Raw genomic sequence first — 23,295 nt, 5'->3', positions numbered from 1 at the left:
GCCTAAATTTAAATAGTGCCATAGAATTTATAGTGTCTGCTTTTCTTTGTTCTTATTTCTCTTAGGTAACTCACTTCACATTAGATACGTTTACGATTGTCTGGAATAGTCATTGTCACAGACCACCATCCTAGCCCTGATGATTCACTTCTCAGTTGATAAGAACTCTTTTCTCACTCCACATACCCAGATGACTTCTGTTAAATTTTAAGCGTTTTCCTAAAGTTTCACATTTATTAAATTATTTACTAAAAGGAGTCAACTTCTTTGCTAAAAAAGTATTATAGATTAGACACTGACCATGGGATAGTAAGTAATTACCAGAACAAGGAAATGGATTGCATCCAAATCTAAAGATATTTCTTCTTTCTGTGTCTATGGCATTAACAACAAAATTTATTTTTTACTGAAACGTTAAGCTTAGTTTTTAAGTAGAAGTAAATAAAGCTATTAAGGGACAGGATTGAATATAGGTAATTGTGATAAAATTTATTTTAAATAGAAAAAAATTAAAGTGTGCAGGAAGAAATCTTTCAAAATATCAATAGGCCAGCTGAAACACTGAGAATTTATGGGACTCACATGCACTATGCCTGAGAGTTTAAGCCTTGCTGTTTGTTTCCTTTTGTTTCTCATTAAACCTTATCACTCTCATGCTCAAGATTAGTGTGAGAAAAATGGTCTTGTCCCATCTAACATTTGAAAAGGTTGATACAGGAATTTGAAAAGTGATGTTTTCAACATTGACGTCTGACTAAGGACAAACTAATCAGTAATTCAAAATAAGATGTCTTATGGATTTTTTAAAAAATTTAATACAATTAAACTTTTGCACAAAGGGAAATTGCAAAGATACTGGAACAATGACACAAAGACCATGATATTTGTGATAATATTTTGGGGACATCTCTAAAGATAAGAGTTATCAGCCTTAGGAGTCTGTCTACAAACGCTTGTCTTGCCATTCTAGCCTGTGTAACACCTATCAATTTGGTGTTCTTAGTTTTATTTCCTTTATCATTTATTTTTCATTCATATTTATTCTACACATTAGTGGAATTACATGATGTTTCTACATAAATACACGAGCATTCATCATATCCAAATATCCTTCCTCTATATTTCTTCTCAATCAAACCCCATACCCATTGAATTTTCCAGTAACAATTTGTTCTTTGTGGTGAGCATTACAAACTTTACAAATATGCTTGAAATATAAAGTATTTGCTGTTATGTGTTTGTCTTATTTTGCTCAACATAATTTTAACCCATTCCAGATACTTTGTTGTCAGTTATAGGATTTCATTCTTCTTTGACCGAGAAAATCATTTTTGTAACACATTGTTTGTTGATGTGCCACAAAATTGATTCCATGTCTAAGGCATTAGAGAGTGACACTCTAAACATGGAAATGTTAGCATTTCCTTTGTATTTGAATATAATTTACCTTGTATATATACACAGGGGTGAGATCATAGGATCAGATAGTAATTCCATGATGAACATCAGAGAGCTGCCATATTATCCTCCATAGTGGTGGTACTAATTTATATGCCCAGCAACACTTCCTGTAATTTTCTTTCTCTCCACAGACACTCAGAATATTTTTCCACAATAGACGCTAAACTTGTGTTGATGATATTGTTATCTCATTTTATTTTTACCAATTAATTTACTTTTAAAATCTACTTCCAATAAAATGGTTTTTCCAAAAAAATGAAAGGAATTAACAGACATTGTTACTACTGTGTGGCTTCCAATGTCCCTGAATGTAAAGAAAGTGTATTGTTACAAAACTATAGTTCTACATAGTAAGATTTATTATCGTGTAGTTCAAGTTGGTTATTTGCTCTTTTTTTTTTCTTAATAGGTCTAACTAAAAAATTTTTTAATGTGAGTGCAGAATGAGAAACCATACAGAAACCACAGAGTTTATTCTTCAGGGGTTATCAGATGACCCTAAGATCCAGGTTGTGATCTTCATCTTTCTCTTCATCACCTACACACTTAGCATCACAGGGAACTTGACCATCATCACGCTCACCCTGCTGGATTCCCAGCTCCAGACACCCATGTATTTCTTCCTCAGAAATTTCTCTATATTGGAAGTGTCCTTCACAACTGTCACTATACCCAAGTTCTTGGGCACCATAATCTCAGGGGATAAAACCATTTCCTTCAACAACTGCATAGCTCAGTTATTTTTTGTCATTCTCTTTGGAGTCACTGAATTTTACCTTCTGGCTGCCATGTCCTATGATCGTTACGTTGCCATCTGCAAGCCCCTGCATTACCTGACCATCATGAGTCACAAAGTCTGCACAATTCTTGTCTTTGTCTGCTGGCTGGTCTCTTTCCTGATCATCTTTCCTGCACTCATGTTGGTCATACAACTTGATTACTGCGGATCCAATATCATTGATCACTATATTTGTGATTATTTCCCTCTGCTACAACTTTCCTGTTCAGATACAAATTTCCTGGAGAAGATGGGGTTTTTTTGTGCTGTCTTTACCCTAATGTTCACTTTGGTCCTAATATTTCTGTCCTACACATATATCATCAGAGCCATTGTGAAGATTCCTTCTGCTAGTCAGAGGACCAAGGCCTTTTCCACATGTTCTTCCCACATGATTGTCATCTCCATCTCTTATGGAAGCTGCATTTTTATGTACATTAAGCCTTCGGCATCAGACAGAGCATCTTTGACCAAGGGAGTTGCCGTGTTAAATACTTCAGTAGCTCCCATGCTAAACCCCTTCATTTATAGCCTAAGGAATCAGCAAGTCAAGCAAGCCTTTATGAAGATGGCAAAGAAGATGGTATTTTTCACAAGTACATGATATGATGTGGCACATTGAAGGTCAATTCCTAAAGGCCAGTAGCCCAGTCATATCCCCGTGACACTCCTTACTTCCTTGGTTATTTTTTAATTTTTTAACAGTTTTCTAGCCTCTTTGGTGTGGGACAGTTGTCTATATTCTGTCAATTATGTTTTAAATAAACACTGATTGGCCAGTAGCCAGGCAGGTAGTATAGGCGGGAATTCCAGACAACAAATGGCCCCCACATGGACAACTGCATTCACATAAAGCCTGATAGAGCTTGGGAAGTAATTTTAGACAGAAAAAAATAGAGTTAAGCATGGCTTATTGATAGCAGCAATTTCTTAGATGGGCTCTGCTCGCAAGAGGCAAGCGCTCTATCTAGGAGAAGCTTCCTGGCTCAGCTTTAGCTGTTAAACCTTGCAGCTCTTTAAAGAGGTCCTTTCATAAAACACTTAAATGGTGTTGATTAAAATCTGACCACATGCTTTTTGGCTTCCAGCTGCAGCAGTAAAAAATTTGTACCATTTTAAAATACCGGCTTTCTGGGCTGTCCTGCCAGGGCAAACTCAGACTTTTTCAGGCAGGTGGTCCAACTACGGAGCGTTTGAATGTGGTTTGTGAGCCGACTGCTGCAGCTTGCTTGCTGGCGGAGACCCGGAAATAGAGTTGTGGCAATAAACGTGGCTCTGGCTGGTACCTCTGCCATGAGCCTGGAATCTCAGAAAGCTAAGAAATGGGCTGGATCTAGCCATCAAAGCCACGGCTTTAATCCTCTCCATATTGCTTAGCAAATTAAAGACTCAGGTGGTCAGAGAAAGAGATATATACAGTAAAGAGAAATTCAAAGATGAAGAAAACCTCTGAGGGGTTTACATTGTGTTAAAAAATATATGCAAGCTTGGGAGAGTAAATAAAGAGGTTAACATCCTTAAGATAAAAAATAAAGACTGTAGTTGGGTTTGGTGGTACACACCTTTAATACCAACACTTGAGAGACAGAGGCATACAGACTTCTGTGAGTTCATGGTGTGGTAGCACACACCTTTAATGCAAACACTTGGGAGACAGAGACAGATGGACTTCTGCGAGTTCAAGGTTTGGTGGCACATGCCTTTAATCCCAACACTTGGGAGGCAAAGGCAGCCAGAACTCTCTGAATTCAAGTTGTGGTGGCACACACATTTAATCACAGCACTTGGGAAGCAGAGGTAAGTGGATCTCTGTGTGTTCAAGGACAGCCTAGTCTACAGAGGGAGTTCCAGGACAAAGATACAAATAAATCCTGTCTCAAAAAGCCAAAGATTAAAAGAAATTGATGTTAAAATAAAGTGGCATAAAGATGAAAATTCACAGAGAATCTTGATACTGTTTGTTATTATGCTCTCTTTGAATTGTTTTAATGCTGAGGAAGGAGCAACAGCTGCTAAAAGATATTTGTTTATAAATGCTGCTAAATTAATTCAAGAAAGGTATTTTGAAAATATCTTGACTTCAAAATTGAAGTCAAAAGTATGTTACTTTGGAGAAAAGATTTTACTTTTCTTTCCACAGGAAATGAGAAGCTGTGGATTCATTCTGAGTTAAGAAGAATCAGGTTTGATCAAGGAAGATCACCTGAGAAATCTCTGGTAGGAACAGATGGTGCAGATATCAGAGTTCTACATCCATAACAGATACAACACTGCTGCCTGAGATGATCAAGATTCACAGGATACTCCCGTCAGGACTTGATCATAATTCTAAATTTTCTTTAGGTGCCCAAAAGATTATCAGTGTCCCCAACCAGCAGGAAGTAGCCTGCAAAACTATTCCCACATTCCCCAAAAAGTGGACTATGGATGTTCTTGTTTTTTTTTTTTTATAAAAAAGAGGAAGTGGTGCAGGACAATTGTCTATATTCTGTTAATTATGTTTTAAATAAATGCTTATTGGCCATTAGCCAGGAAGGAAGTATAGGAGGGACAACCAGACAGGAAGTAGAGGTGGGTCAATGAAAACAGGAGAATTCTGGGAAGAAAGAAGCTCATTGATCCCCAGTCCTGTCCCAATCACAGAAGAAGAAAGATGTGATTGTCCCACTGAAAAAGGTACTGAGCTTTGTGGCTAACATAGATGAGAATAATGGGTTAGTATAAGTTATAAGAGTTAATAGGAAACCTGAGCTAATGGGTCAATCAGTTTATCATTAATATAGACCTCTGTGTGATTTCTTTGAGGCTAAATGGCTGTGGAACCTGGTGGTAGGACAGAAACCAGGCAGGACAGAAACCTCAGACAACACCTATCTTGCTATTGTATGTCCTTTCCAACTATTATCTTCTTATATCTTTCTGATACAATATTCTTCTGATGCTTTATAATTCATAATTCATCCACTTATGCCTCAGTAATGCATAAGCATGTATGGGCTGCTTGGTTATAATGGTTCTCCAGTTGTTCCTATCCTGAGCAGTCCTGGATGCTTGTTTTATTGTCATGCACAAGGTTCCACAACCTTCCTTCATGCCATCTATCCAGCACTTTTTGGGCTTTCCTCTTTGCCTTATCCCATGCACTCCTACAAGCAGTGCTATCTTTGGGTATCTGCCATCATTCTTTTTTATTGATTTTATTGAGTTCTACATTTTTTTCTGTCACCTCCCTGTCTCTCCCCTCCCCTTCAACCCTCTCCCAAGGTTCCCATGATCCTAATTTACTTAGGAGATCTTGTCTTTTTCTATTTCCCATGTAGATTAGATCAATGTATATCTCTGTTAGGGTCTTCATTGTTGTCTAGGTTCTCTGGGATTGTGATTTGTGGGCTGGTTTTCTTTGTTTTTGTTTAAAAACTTCTTATGAGTTAATACATGTGATGATTGCTTTTCTGGGTCTTGTTACCTCACTCAAAATGATGTTTTCTAGCTCCATCCATTTGTCTACAAAATTCAAGATGCCATTTTTTTCTGTTGTGTACTACTCCATACAATGCTGCTATGAACATAGTTGAGCATGTGCCTTTGTCACATGATTGAGCATCCTTTGGATATATACCCAAAAGTAGTACTGCTGGGTCTTGAGGAAGGTTGTTTCCTAATTTTCTGAGAAATCACCACACTGACATCCAAATGGGCTGTACCAGCTTGCATTACCACCAGCAATGCAGAAGTATTCCTTTTACCGCACAACCTCTCCAGCATAAGTTGTCATCAATATTTTTGATCTTGACCATTCTTACAGGTGTAAGATGAAATCTCAGCATTGTTTTGATTTGCATTGCTCTGATGACTAAGGATGTTGCACATTTTTTAAGTGTTTTTCAGCCATTTTACATTCCTCTATTGAGAGTTCTCTGCTTAGGTCTGTACTACATTTTTTATTGGATTATTTGTTCTTTTGGTAACCAATTTCTTGAGTTCTTTTTATATTTTGAAGATCAGACCTGTCTGTTAGTGATGATCTTTTCTCATTCTGTTGACTGCAGTTTTGTCTTGTTGATGGTGTCCTTTGCTTTACAGAAACTTTTCAGTTTCAGGAGGTCCCATTTATTAATTGTTTCTCTCAGTGTCTTGCTACTGGGGCTATTCTTAGGAAGTGGTTTCTGTGCTAATGCATTCTAATGTACCTCTCACTTTCTCTTCTAGGAGGTTCGGTGTGACTGGCTTTATATTGAGGTCTTTGATCCATTTGGACTTTAGTTTTGTGCATAGTGATAGATAGGGATCCATTTTCATTCTTCTACATGTGAATATCCAGTTATACCTACACCATTTGTTAAATATTATTTCTTTTTTACATTTGATATTTTTTGCTTCTTTGTCAAAATCAGGTGTTCAAAGGTGTGTGGATTAATATCCAGGTCTTTGATTCATTTCCATTGGTACTCCTGTCTGTTTTTATGCCAATACCAGGTTGTTTTAGTACTGTAACTCTGCAGTAGAGTTTGAAGTAAGGGATTGTGATGTCTCCAAAAGTTCTTTTATTGTACAGAATTGTTTTGGCTATCCTGGGATTTTTACTTTTCCATATGAAGTAGAGTACCATTCTTTTGAGGTCTGTGAAGAATTTTGCTGAGATTTTGATGGGCATGCATTGAATCTGTAGACTGCTTTTGGTAATGTTGCCATTTTTACTATGTTAGCTCTACCTATCCAAGAGCATGGGAGATTTTTCCACTTTCTTGTGTCTTCTTCAATTTCATCATTCTTTCTTATAATATGGCCAGAGTATCTCAAGCGCCATTGCGGTATGCTGTAACATACTTCCTTCTATAAATGGAGATGTTTCTTAATGTCATTGTTACACAGCCTCTCTTCTTGTGAAGCCTGGAATCCTCCAGACACATGCCATCTCAAACTACATTTAGTCGCTGTTCTGAGGAATGTTTCATTGTCTAGGTTTTGGGGTTTTAAGAAGGAAACTCAAGACAAGTGTCTCATATACTTGTAATTTTGTTGTTGTAATTTTGTTGTTATTATGTCTCTTTATTTTTAATTGATTTTATTGAGCTATATATTTTTTCTGCTTCCCTCCCTTCCTCTCTCCTATCCTTCAACTCTCTCCCATGGTTTCCATACTCCCAATTTACTCAGAAGGTCTTGTCTTTTTCAACTCCCCATATAGATTAGAACTTGCTGACAAAAGTTTTCCTATCACCTGGAATGCAGTCCTTGCTATCCCTATCTGTCTCTTGAGTCTGAAATAGTTCCCTCCTTTGAACTAAGGTTTCCTCCCAGATAAACAAAGTTGACTGATTGCTTAAGGTTCTGATTCTTTATTTACATTTACAGTGTTAAAATCCTTGTGTACTGCTCCCAAGTGTTGCATCTCAAACTTCTCATTGTTTACTTTTATACAAAGTTTTTCACTTACTTCTCCAACTTTATTTACCATGGTCTGCAGCTCATTTGGACTTTACATTGACCCTAAGAACACTTTGCAATGACCCTAATGCTGTCATTGTAGACTAAAATGAAAAACACTTCAGCAGTTAGTTGAACACCAGAGACAATGAGGTGTATTAAATATTGACAGGAGTGAGATAAGGAAGATATCAAGACAGCAAAATGCAGGAAGGCCCAAGGTGGCTACAATAGACTCAGGGGGCTGAGGTTTTTCTCAGACTCTTCAGAGAGATGTGGAAACATGAAGTGATTCCCATGGAATGGAAGCACTCAGTCATAAGGCCCAATCAAAAGAAGGACAAGCAGGTCTGCTCATATTACAGGGGTATTAGTTTGTTGTGCCATAGCAGCAAGATCTTCTCCTTTGTTATCCTGCAATGGATCAAGGACAGAACAGAGGAAATCCTAGCAGAGGCCCAGTATGAATCAGTGCTCACAGGAGCACAATAGATCAGATCTTCACTTTGAGACAACTGGCAGAAAATTACAAAGAATTTGGAAAATACTTATGTCTGTTACATTTGACTTCAAGAAAACATTTGATAGCATTTAAAAGAAAGGACATTTGGGACAATGAAATTCTACAGGTACCCAGAGAAAATTCTAAGGTTACTAGAAAATGCCAATAAAGTCACCTTTGCATCAGTCAAAGTCTGTGGAGAACTAAGTGACCAGTTTACGATAATTGTAGGGGTATCGCAGGGATGCATCCTCTCACCACTGCTCTTTAATATATTCCTGGAATTAGTAATAGCAACAGCCCTAAAGGATGAGAATATAGGCATGCCAATAGGCAAGCAAATCAATACTTTGTATCATCGATGTTGTAGCACTACTTGATAGTATTTTAAAATAACAGCTTCTTAAGTTGAAATTTATTATACATATAAATTTATAGTTTAAGATATATGCTGGAAAATTTATTTTCAGAAATAGGAAAGACAATTGTAAACATTAATGTATTTTACTCTATATATACTTGAAATACATTTGAAAATTTTTGCACTACTTTTGTATACTTATCATTATGATTGGGTAGTCCCTCTAGTATATATACTTAAATGCTATAAAATTAAATAACACATTGCATTTCATTTAATTTTATTTAAAGGCACAAACAATATTACTTCTTATTCACTATAATATGATATATTCATGTAATGTATTTATCAATAAAGAATGACAATCACTCAAAACATACACATGAGTTATGTGTCTAATACAACTTTTATAAACAAATCCCATGATTTCCCTTTGTGTGTCTGTATGTGTGTATATATACACATATATATATATATATATATGTGGAGAGAGACTGTATATATACATATATGTGTGAATATGCATATATATACATGTAAGCATATCATTGTTAGCCTTAAATCTAACACACACACACAAACACACACACACACATAGCATAGGGATAGATGAGAAGATAGATAGTTTATTTATATACAGACACCATAATTCTGCAGAAAATAGTGATGGAATAAACAAAAATTGCTCGAGATTATTTTGCACTTCACAATTTCATCAATAACACAGTCAAACAACATACATTTAATATGTATGTTTATAGTTGGAACTGTACTCCATTGACACTTTCCAAACTTGAGTAGTACATTTATATGTACATATAATATATAGTCATATATACAATATTTCTTAGTATACATGTTTGCTAAAAAGATAAATATATTTACACACATTTCTTCTCACAATTTGAACAATTTTGAAATAAAGCAAAAACTGATTTATTATATAGATAATGTATTTCCTATGAAATATAAGTTTGAAACAAAGAAAGATCTGCTATAGTGTGGGAATGAAATTTTCAAAACGGTGCATATGCTGAAAGGTTTGTTCTCTGAACAGAGTTGCTGTCTGTCAACTGCGTCATTTGGCTCTGACTTCATGGAATAAAAGTGTAGCATGGACCTATGAAGTAGAACACCAGGGCTGTGATTTCTGAGAAGTCACTGGACACATCCAGCTCCCAAAACATAGTAGTGGAGCCAACAGACAAAAGCTTTAACCAAAATAAATCCTTCTTCCATTAAGCTGTTTCCTCAAGTATTTTGTCATAGTTATAGAAAGCTAACAAGGTTTTAATTTTTTAAATTTCCATTCAACATATTATACTTAAAACATTAAGAATATCTAAAACCATAACTAAACAAGGTCTTCATGCATATTTATGAGTATGTGTATATAACCTAAATAAGAATTGTACAATAAAATTTTCCTCAATTATATTAACTGATTTCTTTATAATAAAAATTCTGTAATCGTGATCTATCTTGCATTTTTAATGGTTGTCATACTGAGAGAGAAAATATGATAAATCTTGCTAAAAATAAATGCAATAGAATTTGAAGGGATTCAAAATTATGAAGGAAGTCATTTATTATTCCCTAATTTCCTACCTCCCAATGTGTGTGACAAATCTTATATTTGATAGAGAATTGACAGAACTGTGAGTTCTGTCATTTCAGAGCACATGCTGTTCAATCTACAAATAAAGGAAAATATGAGGTAAATTAAGACTAAATAACTTGCTTGGGGGCAAAAATACAGGTCCGTAAAATATGTAGGCCAAAGGCCTATAATATTAAAAATATTAGCAATTATTAGTTTTTGTTTAAATCTAATGATACTCAATTAAAATTGTTATTGTGGTGGCTCAGGGGAAAGCTCAACAAATAAAGGCAATTGTCACCAGGCCTGTCAGCCTGAGTTCAACCTCACACCCACGTGGTGGAAGAATAGATGTCTACAAATTGTCCTCTTATCGCCACATAAATCATGTCATATGTATGACCACATACAATATATACACAGGCACACAAAATAAATACCATAAAGTGTTCACTGATACACTGTCTACATGATGCCAAGACATCTGAGTGCAAGATTTGGTATTGACTATCCAGATCCTTTACCTTCCTGACGTCATCTGCATATAAGGACTTTTTCTTCTAAACTTTCTGGTTTTGTTGATCTACTTTCTACTTTTCTTTTTTTTTCTTAGTTTTTTGAGACATGGTTTATCTGTTTCTGTCTTGCTGTCCTGAAACTCACTCTGTATTCAAGGCTAGCCTCAAACTCACAGAGATACACCTGCCTCTACCTCCCTGGGATTAAAGGCATGCACCACTATCACCTGACACAACTTTTGTAATATATTTGGATTAAAATATAATTATATCACTTGTTTCTTCTCTTTTCTTTGACCAACATCTCTAGTGTTTCCTGTGCTCCCTCTCAAACTGGTGGGCTCTTTGTCTTTGACTATTATTCTTACATTGAAGAGAAGTTATGATGTATAACTAAGACCAACTGAGTCCATATTTTGTAATTTGTGTGAATACTATTTCAGAGCTAACCAGATCATATTGCATTGTCAGTAGGGAGACTCATCTCTGACACTCTGTCAACAATTGTTAATTCCTGTAGGTCTTTGACTAGGCTTGGGAACCTATGATACTTTTCCTTCACCTTTTAGTATGTCTACTGATACTGTCATTCTTCAGGTTTGTTTCTGCAGCCATTTCTAGGAGACATGGTGTCACGGAAGCCATTCTGATCCTTTGGCTCCTACAATCGTTCTGTCACCTCTGACCAAAGAAAACAGCAAATCCAACAAATTCTCATCAGAAAACATTCAGGAAATGTGGGACACAATAATAAAACCAAATCTAAGAACAATAGGGGAAAAGAAGGAGAAGAATTGCAGATCAAAGGTCCAGAAAATATATTCAACAAAATTATAGAAGAAAACTTCCCCAACCTAAAGAACGATATCCCTATGAAGGTTTAAGAAGCATTCAGAACACCGAATAGACTGGATCAAAAAAAAAAACATCCCCTCGCCATATCAAAACACAAAACATTCAGATTAAAGAAAGAATATTAAGAGCTGCAAAGGAAAAAGATCAAGTAACTTATAAAGGTAAACCTATCAGACTTACACTGGACTTCTCTATGGAAACCATGAAAGCCAGAAGGTCCTGGATAGAGGTACTGCAGAAACTAAGAGACCATGAATGCAAGCCCAGACTACTATACCCAGCCAAGCTATCATTCACTATCAACAGATAAAACAAAATATTTCAGGATAAAAACAAATTTAAACAATACGTAGCTACAAATCCAGCCTTACAGAAAGTATTACAAGGAAAATCACAACACAAGGAATCCAACATTCCTAACACCGCCTACAATAACTCAGACATCTAGCGACCCTTCACAAGCACAACTTAAAGAAAGGAAACACATACACTCCACTACCCCTCAAAAAAAAGAAAGAAAAAAATAACCAGAGTCAACAACCACTGGTCATTAATATCACTTAATATCAATGGACTCAATTCACCTATAAAGAGGCACAGACTTAGAGATTGGATACGAAAACAGGATCCAACATTCTGCTGTTTACAAGAAACACACCTCAACCACAAAGACAGACATCTACTCAGAGTAAATGGCTGGGAAAAGGTTTTCCAGGCAAACAGACCTAAGAAACAAGCTGGCGTGGCCATTCTAATATCTAACAAAATTGATTTCAAACTAAAATCTATCAGAAGAGATAGAGATGGACATTTCACACTCATAACAGGAACAATTCATCAGAAGAAAGTCTCAATCCTGAATATCTATGCTCCTAATATAAAGGCACCCACTTATGTAAAAGAAACACTTCTAGAACTCAAGGCAGTCATCAAACCACACACACTAATAGTAGGAGACTTCAACACACCTCTCTCACAAATGGACAGGTCAATTGAATCAAATGGACTTAACAGATATCTATAGAACATTCCACCCAAATAGGAAAGAATATACCTTCTTCTCTGCAGCCCATGGAACCTTCTCAAAAATTGAACACATACTCGGTAACAAAGCAAACTTCCATAGATACAAAAAAAATTAGTAACCACCTGTGTCTTGTCAGATCACCATGGATTAAAGTTAGAATTCAACAACAATGCTACCCCCAGGAAGCCAACAAACTCATGGAAGTTGAACTGTCAACTATTAAATCACCCCTGGGTCAAGGAAGAAATAAAGAAAGAAATTAAAGTCTTTCTTGAATTTAATGAAAATAAAGACACAACATAATCTAACCTATGGGACACTATGAAAGCAGTGCTAAGAGGAAAGTTCATAGCACTAAGTGCCCAATTAAAGAAAATGGAGAAAGCACACATTGGAGACTTAACAGCACACTTGAAAGCTCTAGAAAAAAAAAGGAAGCAGATTCACCCAGGAGGAGTAGAAGACTGGAAATAATGAAACTGAGGACTGAAATCAACAAAATAGAAACACAGAAAACAATTCAAAGAATCAATGAAACAAAAAGCTGGTTCTTGGAGAAAATCAACAAGATTGACAAACCCCTAGCCAAACTAATCAAACAGCAGAAAGAGAACATGCAAATTAATAAGATCAGAAATGAAAAGGGGGAGATAACCACAGACACAGAGGAAATTCAGAGAATCATTAGATCTTTCTACAGAAGCCTATATGCCACAAAATTGGAAAATGTAAAAGAAATGGACATTTTTTTAGATAAGTACCATATACCAAAGTTGAACCAAGACCAGGTGAACAATCTAAATAGACCTGTCACTCATGAAGAATTAGAAGCTGTTATCAAAAAACTCCCTACCAAAAAAGCCCAGGACCAGATGGTTTCAATGCAGAATTCTACCAGAACTTCCAGGAAGAGCTAATACTACACTCCTTAAGGTATTTCACAATATAGAAACAGAAGAATCATTGCAAAACTCTTTCTATGAAGCTACAGTTACCCTAATACGAAAACCACACAAAGACACAATCAAGAAAGAGAATTACAAACCAATCTCACTCATGAACATCGACGCAAAAATTCTCAACAAAATCCTGGCAAACCGAATCCAAGAACACATTAGAAAAATCATCCATTATGATCAGTTGGGCTTCATTCCAGAAATGCAGGACTGGTTCAACATATGCAAATCTATCAATGTAATCCATCATATAAATAAACTGAAAGAAAAAAACCACATGATCATTTCATTGGATGCTGAAAAAGCATTTGACAAAATTCAACACCCCTTTATGATAAAGGTGTTGGAGAGATTAGGGATACAAGGATCATACCTAAATATAATAAAAGCAATATACAGCAAACCATTAGCTAACATTAAACTGAATGGAGTGAAACTCAAAGCCATTTCTCAAAAATCAGGAACACAAAAAGGCTGCCCACTTTCTCCATACCTCTTCAATATAGTTCTTGAAGTTCTAGCAATAACAATAAGACAACATAAGGGGATCAAGGGGATTCAAATTGGAAAGGATGAAGTTAAACTTTCGGTATTTGCAGACGATATGATAGTATACATAAGCAACCACAAAAACTCTACCAAAGAACTCCTACAGCTGATAAACACCTTTAGTAATGTGGCAGGATACAAGATCAACTCCAAAAAATCCGTTGCCCTCCTCTACACAAAGGATAAAGAAGCAGAGAGGGAAATCAGAGAAACATCACCTTTCACGATAGCCACAAATAGCATAAAATATCTTGGGGTAGCTCTAACCAAGGAGGTGAAAGACCTATTTGACAAAAACTTTAAGTCATTGAAGAAAGAAATTGAGGCGGATACCAGAAAATGGAAAGATCTCCCCTGCTCTTGGATTGGGAGAATCAACATAGTAAAAATGGCAATTCTACAAAAAGCAATCTATAGATTCAATGCAATTCCCATCAAAATCCCATCAAACTTCTTCACAGACCTTGAGAGAACAATAATCAAGTTTATATGGCAAAACAAAAAACCCAGGTTAGCCAAAACAATCTTATACAATAAAGGAACTTCTGGAGGCATTACCATCCCTGACCTCAAACTCTATTACAGAGCGACAGTATTGAAAATAGCTTGGTATTGGCATAACAACAGAGAAGTCGACCTATGGAATCGAATAGAAGACCCGGATATTAACCCACAAACCTATGAACACCTAATTTTCGACAATAGAGCTAAAGGTATACAATGGAAGAAGGAAAGCATCTTTAACAAATGGTGATGGCATAACTGGATATCAACCTGTAGAAGAATGAAAGTAGATCCATATCTATCACCATGCATAAAACTCAAGTCCAAATGAATTAAAGACCTCAACATTAATCTGACCACTTTGAACCTGATAGAAGAGAAAGTGGGAAGTAGTCTACAAGACATAGGCACAGGAGACCACTTCCTAAGTAGAACCCCAGTAGCACAGACAATAAGAGAATCAATGAATAAATGGGACCTCCTGAAACTGAGAAGCTTCTGTAAAGCAAAGGACACTGTCAGTTAGACAAAAAGACTACCTTCTGACTGGGAGAAGATCTTCACCAACCCCTCAACAGACAAAGGTCTGGTCTCCAAAATATACAACGAACTCAAGAAGCTAGAAACTAAAACTCTAATTAACCCAATTAAAAAATGGGGTACTGAACTGAACAGAGAATTCACAACAGATGAACTTTGAATGGCCAAAAGACACTTGAGGTCATGCTCAACCTCCTTAGCGATCAGGGAAATGCAAATCAAAACAACTTTGAGATACCATCTTACACATGTCAGAATAGCTAAACTTAAAAACACCAATGATAGCCTATGCTGGAGAGGATGTGGAGTGAGGGGAACACTCATCCATTGTTGGTGGGAATGCAAACTTGTGCAGCCACTGTGGAATTCAGTGTGGCGGTTTCTCAGGAAACTGGGAGTCAACCTACCTCAGGACCCAGCAATTCCACTCTTGGGAATATACCTAAGAGATGCCCTATCATACTACAAAAACATTTGTTCAACTATGTTCATAGCTGCGCTATTTGTAATAGCCAGAACCTGGAAACAACCTAGGTGCCCCTCAATAGAAGAATGGTTAAAGAAGGTGTGGAACATATACACATTAGAGTTTTACTCAGCGATAAAAAACAATGACATCTTGAATTTTGCATGCAAATGGATGGAAATAGAAAACGCATACTGAGTGAGGTAACCCAGACCCAAAATGAGGAATATTGTATGTACTCACTCATAAGTGGATTCTAGCCATAGTTAAAGGTCTTTGAGCCTATAATTCGTGATCCTAGAGAAGCTAAATAAGAAGGTGAACCTGAAGAAAATCATATAGTTATCCTCCTGGATATAGGAAGTAGTCAAGATTGCAAGGCAAACTTGGGTGTGGGGGGGCGTGGAAGTAAGGGGAGATGGTAAGAGAAAAGTGAGAGGGAGAGGATTGGGGATGGCGTGGGGGAATGAGATGGGAGGGAGGAAGGATGGATATGGGAGCAGGCAAGTATATATCTCAAATAAGGGAGCCATTTTAGGATTGGAAAGAGACTTGTTTCTGGAGGGGTTCTCAGGCCCAAAGAGAGGTCCCCAGTCTTCCCTGGACAGCAGCGGAGAGGGCGCCTGAACTTGCCTTGGCCCGTAACCATACTGATGAATATTTTGCATATCACCATAGAACCTTCATCTGGCGATGAATGGAGATAGAGACAGAGACACATATTGGAACACTGGACTTAACTCCCTAGATCCAAATGGGAAGCAGAATAAGGGAAAATGTGAGCAAGATAGGCAGCACCAGAGGGAACCTTCATCCGACGATAGATGGCGATACAGATGGAGACCCACATTGGAGTACCGGACTGAGCCCCCCAAGGTCCAAATGAGGAACAGAAGGAGGAAGAACATGAAAAAGGAAATCAGGACCGTGAGGGGTGCATTCACCCACTGATACAAGGGGACTGATCGAATGAGAGCTCACCAAGGCCAGCTGGACTGGGACTGAACGAGCATGTGATCAAACCGGATTCTCTGAATGTGGCTGACTTGGGGGCTGACTGAGAAGCCATTGACATTGGCACTGGGTCTTGTTTTGTCAGCATGTACTGGCTGTTTGGGATCCTAGTCTGTTTGGATGCTCACCTTCCTAATCCTGGAGGGGAGGAATTTGAACTTCCCACAGGGCAGGAAACCCTGACTGCTGTTTGGACTGGAGAGGGAGGAGGAGAGGGAGTGGGGGAGGAGAGGGAGTGGGGGGAATGGGAGGGTATGGGGAGGAGGGGAGGAAGTGGAAATTTTTATAAACAAATAAAAAAACTAATTAATAAATTGAACTTCCTGATACTAAAAAGTTTCTGTAAGGCAAAGGACATTGCCAAAAAGACAAAACAGCAACCTATAGAATGGGAAAAAAAAACGTCACCATCTGACAGAGAACTGAGGTCCAAAATATATAAAGAACTCAAGAAACTAGCCTTCTAAATACCAAATAATTCCATTAAAAAGTGGGGTACAGATTCAAAAAGAGAATTCTCAACAGAAGAACCTCAAATTGGTCAAGACACACTTAAAGAAGTATTCAACATCCTTAGCTATCAGGGAAATGCAAGTCAAAACAATTCTGAAATACCATCTCACATCAACTGCATTTTTGTTAGCTGTAACTTTCTGTAAGGGTCACTATGTGTTGCAAAGAGAAGTTTCCATGATGAGGAGTGAGCACTACACTTATCCGAGGGTATAAGGGCAGCTACATAAAATATAATTAGGGATTATGCTGGTTTCATAAAGTGATGGTTATAGGATCCCCTTCAGTATTTATGAATTCAGTAAGTGCTGGCTACTAGTCTAGGTTTCCAGTACCATTCATGATTCTGCTATTGTTGATCAAGCCTTAAGTCCATCCAGAAAAATGTTGATTAGTGCCAAATATGTGTATCCCCTACTGGATTCTTGGAGTTATCATGCCATGCTTGTCATTGCTGGTGTTCACAGGCATCACAAAGGGATAGGACAATTGACTGCTTTCTTCCTTTGGAAACTTTCATGGTGCTTTGTGGTACATGAAAGCTAGTCTTCAGGGAGGAAGCATTCAGTTCAGATCCAGCTCAGGGCCTCTGGACTCTTCATTCAAAATACATGACTTCTTCAGCAACAGGGACTTGGCTTCCTCTAGTGGAGCCACCCAGGCACAAAAGCAATGGCCTGTAATGATTTGGGGATCTCTAGGATCATCCTGACCAACAACTCAAAAAGTCTTCTCATGTGTTGGGGCTTTTGTTAGACAGTTTGTGGTTCATCCCAGATGAGAAAATTTCATTTAAATTATAAATGTGTATGTATACACAGACTTACACATATTGCAAATACTGTTAAAGAGTTAGCATGGTTTTCAACCTTACTGTTATCCTGCTCCGTCCTTCAACTCTCCCTCTTCCTTCCCCAATTAGATTCTCTGTTTTGCCAAATTCCCCTCTCATATCATGCATATCCTGTTATTCTCTTATCTATTACCCCACTCCAGTGATCTCTTGTCATTTTCCTGTTTCTTCAAACACTTACATGGAAATGTTTGGAATTCCATTATTTGCTAGCTAGCACTTAGGAAATAAGAACAACCCTATGATGAGACTTTTGCATGTTGTTTTGTTTAATGTTTTCAAAATCCTATTTTATAACTGCAAGATTTTTTTTAGAAATGTCAAATACATTTTGCTACTTTGGAGCAAAATTCAATTTCTAGATATCAAACAAATGACATATGTTATCTGAATGAGGCCATCTTTCTAATTAAATGAATTAGGATATTATTTTGTTTATTGACTGATAAAAGTTTTAAGCATTTCCCATTTTGATTAGTGTGTAAGACCAAGGACTTACAATTTGTAGGAGGGAAATAAAATATCTATCAAAAGTTAGCTTATACATACATTAGACCAATAGTTGCCACATGTATGCAAAAAGACAGTATGCAATACAGCACTATAAACAGTGAGAGAAATTAGTAATGTCCAAATTCCATGTTCTTAAACAAAATTAAATTAAAAAATTCCATATAAGACTTCTTGAGTATCCCACATAACAATTACATAAGAATGGAGTTTGCCTAGATAATGTGACAAGAATAAAATTCAGTAGTATGTACTAAAAATAGCAGAACAAGAGAATTACAGAATATATAATGTGACATAGTTGTGTAATCACTGCCTTTGTGAAATTTGTAATGTGTATTAAATAAAATATACCTTAATACAGAAAAGTATTTGGTAGAACATTCTGTTTTTATGCTGGTAAATTTGAAGCCTTGTGGATAATGAAAACCTGGTAGGAAACATATTGATAGGTTTCTATATACTAACATAATAGTGGATTCTCATATATTAATTATAAAATTCTAAATAAAATACAACTGAAGTACAATTCTAATTTAAAAATTATTATTGTGATTTTTGGCACTTTTTCTCTGTGCTGGAGAGACTTACTAATGAATAAAGTAAGTGTACTACATTCAAAGAAGAGTCATTGTAGGATTGGATTTAGTTAATCCCAGAGGCATCTAGAATAAATTACTTTCACTGTATATACTGAATCTGTCTGTTTATTGGGAAAATTTAGTTTGGACAAAGAGAAGCAAGGTTGGTTTTTATCAGCTGATTGGTAAAGTTTTTCCACTGTCTCCTTATATTGTTTGGTTTCCAGAAAGATGTGCTGTGACGTCACAGCATTTTATGAACACCCTGTGCTTGGATTCTTCCTTTCATCAATCCGCAGTGGCCAGAGCAGGTAAAGTTCTGCTCTCTCTGTGCAGGACAAGCTAACCTAACCAAGGTATTTTGAAATGTTTTGCCTTCCAGTTTCATTGCTAAATTTGCTTGAAGAATTTTCAATGGTTACAGCAGCAAGCTTTGGAACTTGAGTCAGATAGGTCTGTCTCTGTTTCCGTGAGACAATAAAAAGTGTTAAAGAAAAATATGCTTTGTATGAGACTGTCAGAAATCTCACAATAATTCAGCTTCTGATTTTTTTCTATGGGAGATATTTTGTGTAATAGAGACAAGTTTGAGCTGGACTACAAACATTTATTTCAAGTATACTATGGATATATTTCATTTTGATTTTAAGTAAATAAACACAAATTTAGAATTCCATGTTTGATGGTTTCATCAGGCATACCAAGTGTATGCTTCATACTTTGGAATAAATACATATTTTTTTGAGATCTGAAGAATTTTTTACTAAAAAGGTACAAGAATTTTAGAATACTGCTTCATTACTGCTAATTTGTACATTTTTCAGTATATATCATTCATTGTTGAAACCATCTCTGTCTTTAATCTGTAGTTTTATGACATATTATCTACATATTATTTCCTAAATAGAAACAGTGCTGAGAGCCAGAAACATAAAATAGTAAGAGTTAAATAATACCAATCATTAACTTTAATATCCACCATCTGATGTGTTGCCCCATAAAGAAAATTAAAGGATGAATATGGTTGAAAATGTAATTCATAGATTCTCAGACATTATGATCATTGCCAAGTACAAGGAGAAAAAGAAGGAATTGAAGTCAGGATTGTAGAGTGTAGGGTTTTGTGGTTTGGATAGGTAAATCTTATAGAAAATTTTATATATTCTGCTCAGTCCTTGGAAAGAAAGGCAATAGTATACTTTGAGATTTGGGGAAAAGAACCTTAAAATTTTACGTACTCAGAAAAATTTTAAAGGAAAAGTTTAAAGTGATCATAGTAAAAAAATATTAAAATAACATAAATATATCCCTCTCCCATAGGTGCATTACCTATCTCTATCTGTATTGTAATTAATCTCTCTAACCCGTGCTTTCTTTCCTACAGATTAAAAACCTTATAAGAACCGATGCTGCACTTGATCTTAGCCAGCACATTTTTATAAGCAAACCTCATCTGGCTCTGTATTTCCATTGTGCCAAAGATGGGATTATGTGATTATTTTCTACCAAAAATTATAAAAATTTGAAAATGGCATAAGATGTTAAATTAACATTTTTATTAAGCACAATTAAACAAAATATAGGAAATTTGAAAACAATGTATTAATGTAAAAATTACTATACAGTTGAGATACATTGCAAGAGTCTGTGATTTGAAGGTAAGGTATATACAATTTCTGACCCGACATAGATATTTCATGTAAAAATAAGGAAGGTGATCTTAATCAAAATTCATTGATACATGTTTTTTCAATTTAGTATATATTATATATTTATTATATTTAATATATTATTTATTATATTTAATATATTATTAAAATATAATATATTTTATATGATTGTGTGATTTCAGTAGGAATAAAGAGACTTGATTAAAATTTTATAGAAAGACTACTATTGGTTTAGCTCATTGCATACATCAATACCAATATTTAACTCTTCAATTCTTTCATATTAAATTAATAATTTGATTTCTTTTTCATCAATAGATTCCCTTAACAGTAAATCAGTATGAGAAACCACTCTGTGATTACCGAGTTTGTGCTCTTGGGCATAACAGATGACCCAGAGCTTCAGATTGTAATTTTTTTCTTTTTATTCATTGCTTACATATTAAGTGTGTGTGGAAACCTAACCATCATCACCCTCACCTTGCTTGACTCTCGCCTAAAGACCCCTATGTATTTCTTCCTCCAGAATTTCTCCTTCTTAGAAATTATGTTCACCAGTGTTTCTGTCCCTAGATTTCTGGGGTCAATAATTACGAAAGTTAAGAGCATTTCCTACAACAACTGTTTGGCTCAGTTATTTTTCTTCATCTCCATGGGAGTGTCTGAGTTCTTTCTTCTAACCGCTATGTCTTATGATCGCTATGTCGCCATCTGCAAGCCACTGCATTACACGGTCATCATGAGTCAGAAAGTCTGTGCCCTTCTTGTCCTCACCTCGTGGCTGGCAGGATTTCTGACCATCTTCCCACCACTCATGCTGGTCCTTAAGTTAGATTTCTGTGCTTCTAATGTCATCGATCACTTCTCCTGTGACTACTTCCCCATTTTACAACTCTCCTGCTCAGACACAAGAAGTCTAGAGATGATTGGCTTTTATTTCGCCTTTGTCACTTTGTTGTTCACGCTGGCGCTAGTGATCTTGTCATACATCTGCATCATCAACACCATTCTGAGGTTCCCATCTGCCAGCCAGAGGAAAAAGGCTTTCTCCACCTGCTCCTCTCACATGATTGTCATCTCCATCTCGTACGGAAGCTGCATCTTCATGTACGTCAAACCTTCTGCCAATGAAAGGGCATCGCTGACCAAAGGGGTGGCTGTTCTCAACACTTCAATTGCTCCCATGTTGAACCCCTTTATTTACACGTTGAGAAATCAACAAGTAAAACAAGCCTTCAAGGATTTAGTTCATAAAGTAATACTTTACAGAAGCAAGTGATAGTGCCTGTTAACAGGTATAAATGTTGTAATGACATAAAGACAAAATGAACTTTATTAGGATCTCTCATCCTGTTCCTTCCTGTGCTAGGGAGTACATTGTGTTGGTTTACCAATAATCTGAACGTTACTACAGCATGACTTGTTTGACTCATGTGTATGCTAAATGCAATTGATCTTTTACAAACTGGTATTTATTTATCCTTTCTTGGCTTGCTTAACTGTTAAGTTTTTCTGTAAGATGGCAGTCTGGGCTATGTACCAGACTGCCCTAAAACACCCAATGCTCTTGGATTCTTCAGAGCAACTGGAGTTCCTAAGCTTGAGCCACAGATTATTTTACAATTCTGTATAGAAAATAATTTGCTGGAGTACATATATCAGTGTGTTTATTCTTGATAATAAAAATATTTTATATCATTTTGATTTGGAGGATTAAGCACTGTCTTTCCAAGCTTACATTGAAATTATTTCTTATACTAATATAAAACTATAGAAAGATTTTTACAAAATGAGTATATTAAAGACATTTCTCTACTAGTTCCACTTATCTATTATATTTTTTATTACCTAGAAATAATTTGAAGTCTGTGATATTCTTTATTTCCTAATTATTCTGAAAGCATATGTTGTAGGCAATGTTTTATGTTGTCTGTGTTTATCTGTATTTGGCTTTAGAATATGTAAAAGGGTAGTCACAATTATTCTAACAAAACTTCCAAATCTGATGAGAATTTCCCCCACAATACAATGCTTTTATAAAGCACTTATTCTCTGTCATCTCTTGTTTGAGTATATTTTATTTCATATTTTACTTAATATTCACAGCTCCCTAGGGAATTTTCCGTAGTGTTTTTGTTACTGCTGTCGTTTAGTTTGGGTTTTATTTTTGATAAGTGAGTAGACTAATGCTCAGGAATGTTGATTAACAAGACGTGTAGATCAGGCCACAATTATCTGGTGTAAAGGAAAATAGCATAATTTCAGAGCAATAAAACCATTATGGTAGCCTGGTTTTAAAGTGAAACAAAATTTAATGATTTCTCTGTTTTTATATTTTCATAACTTTTACCAAGGGTTTGCACTATTATAGCAATTTTCAGTAACATTGCCTTATTTGAGTGTGCCTATGTAACTATGGTCCCTAAAAGGAAGATACTAATATCTCATATTTCACCATGTCAAAATAAAGAATAGGCCAGTAAAAATAAGGAACTCATAAACTGTCGTTGCTGTGGAGTAACAGGCTGAGTAGGAAAACATAAAACCATGAACAGTAGTAAAATAAATAAATAAATAAATAAATAAATAAATAAATAAATGAACCTCTTA

General features: G+C 36.1%; 2 protein-coding genes across 2 annotated transcripts; both read left to right on the top strand.

Annotated features, from left to right (window-relative positions):
- The first annotated feature begins 1,904 nt into the window (after window positions 1-1,904).
- On the top strand, window positions 1,905-2,843 carry LOC125389814 (olfactory receptor 6C1-like). Its single transcript, XM_048418485.3, has one exon. It carries the CDS (start codon window positions 1,905-1,907, stop codon window positions 2,841-2,843), a length of 939 nt encoding a protein of 312 aa, XP_048274442.3.
- An 18,182-nt stretch (window positions 2,844-21,025) lies between these two features.
- LOC125389805 (olfactory receptor 6C3-like) lies at window positions 21,026-21,964 on the top strand. The gene has a single exon (XM_048418479.3). It carries the CDS (start codon window positions 21,026-21,028, stop codon window positions 21,962-21,964), a length of 939 nt encoding a protein of 312 aa, XP_048274436.3.
- Window positions 21,965-23,295: the final 1,331 nt, after the last annotated feature.

This window comes from Myodes glareolus, chromosome 26 (genome assembly GCF_982192425.1).
Source record: "Myodes glareolus chromosome 26, mMyoGla1.1, whole genome shotgun sequence".
NCBI lineage: Eukaryota > Metazoa > Chordata > Mammalia > Rodentia > Cricetidae > Myodes > Myodes glareolus.
This window is presented reverse-complemented; position numbering and strand designations above follow the sequence as displayed.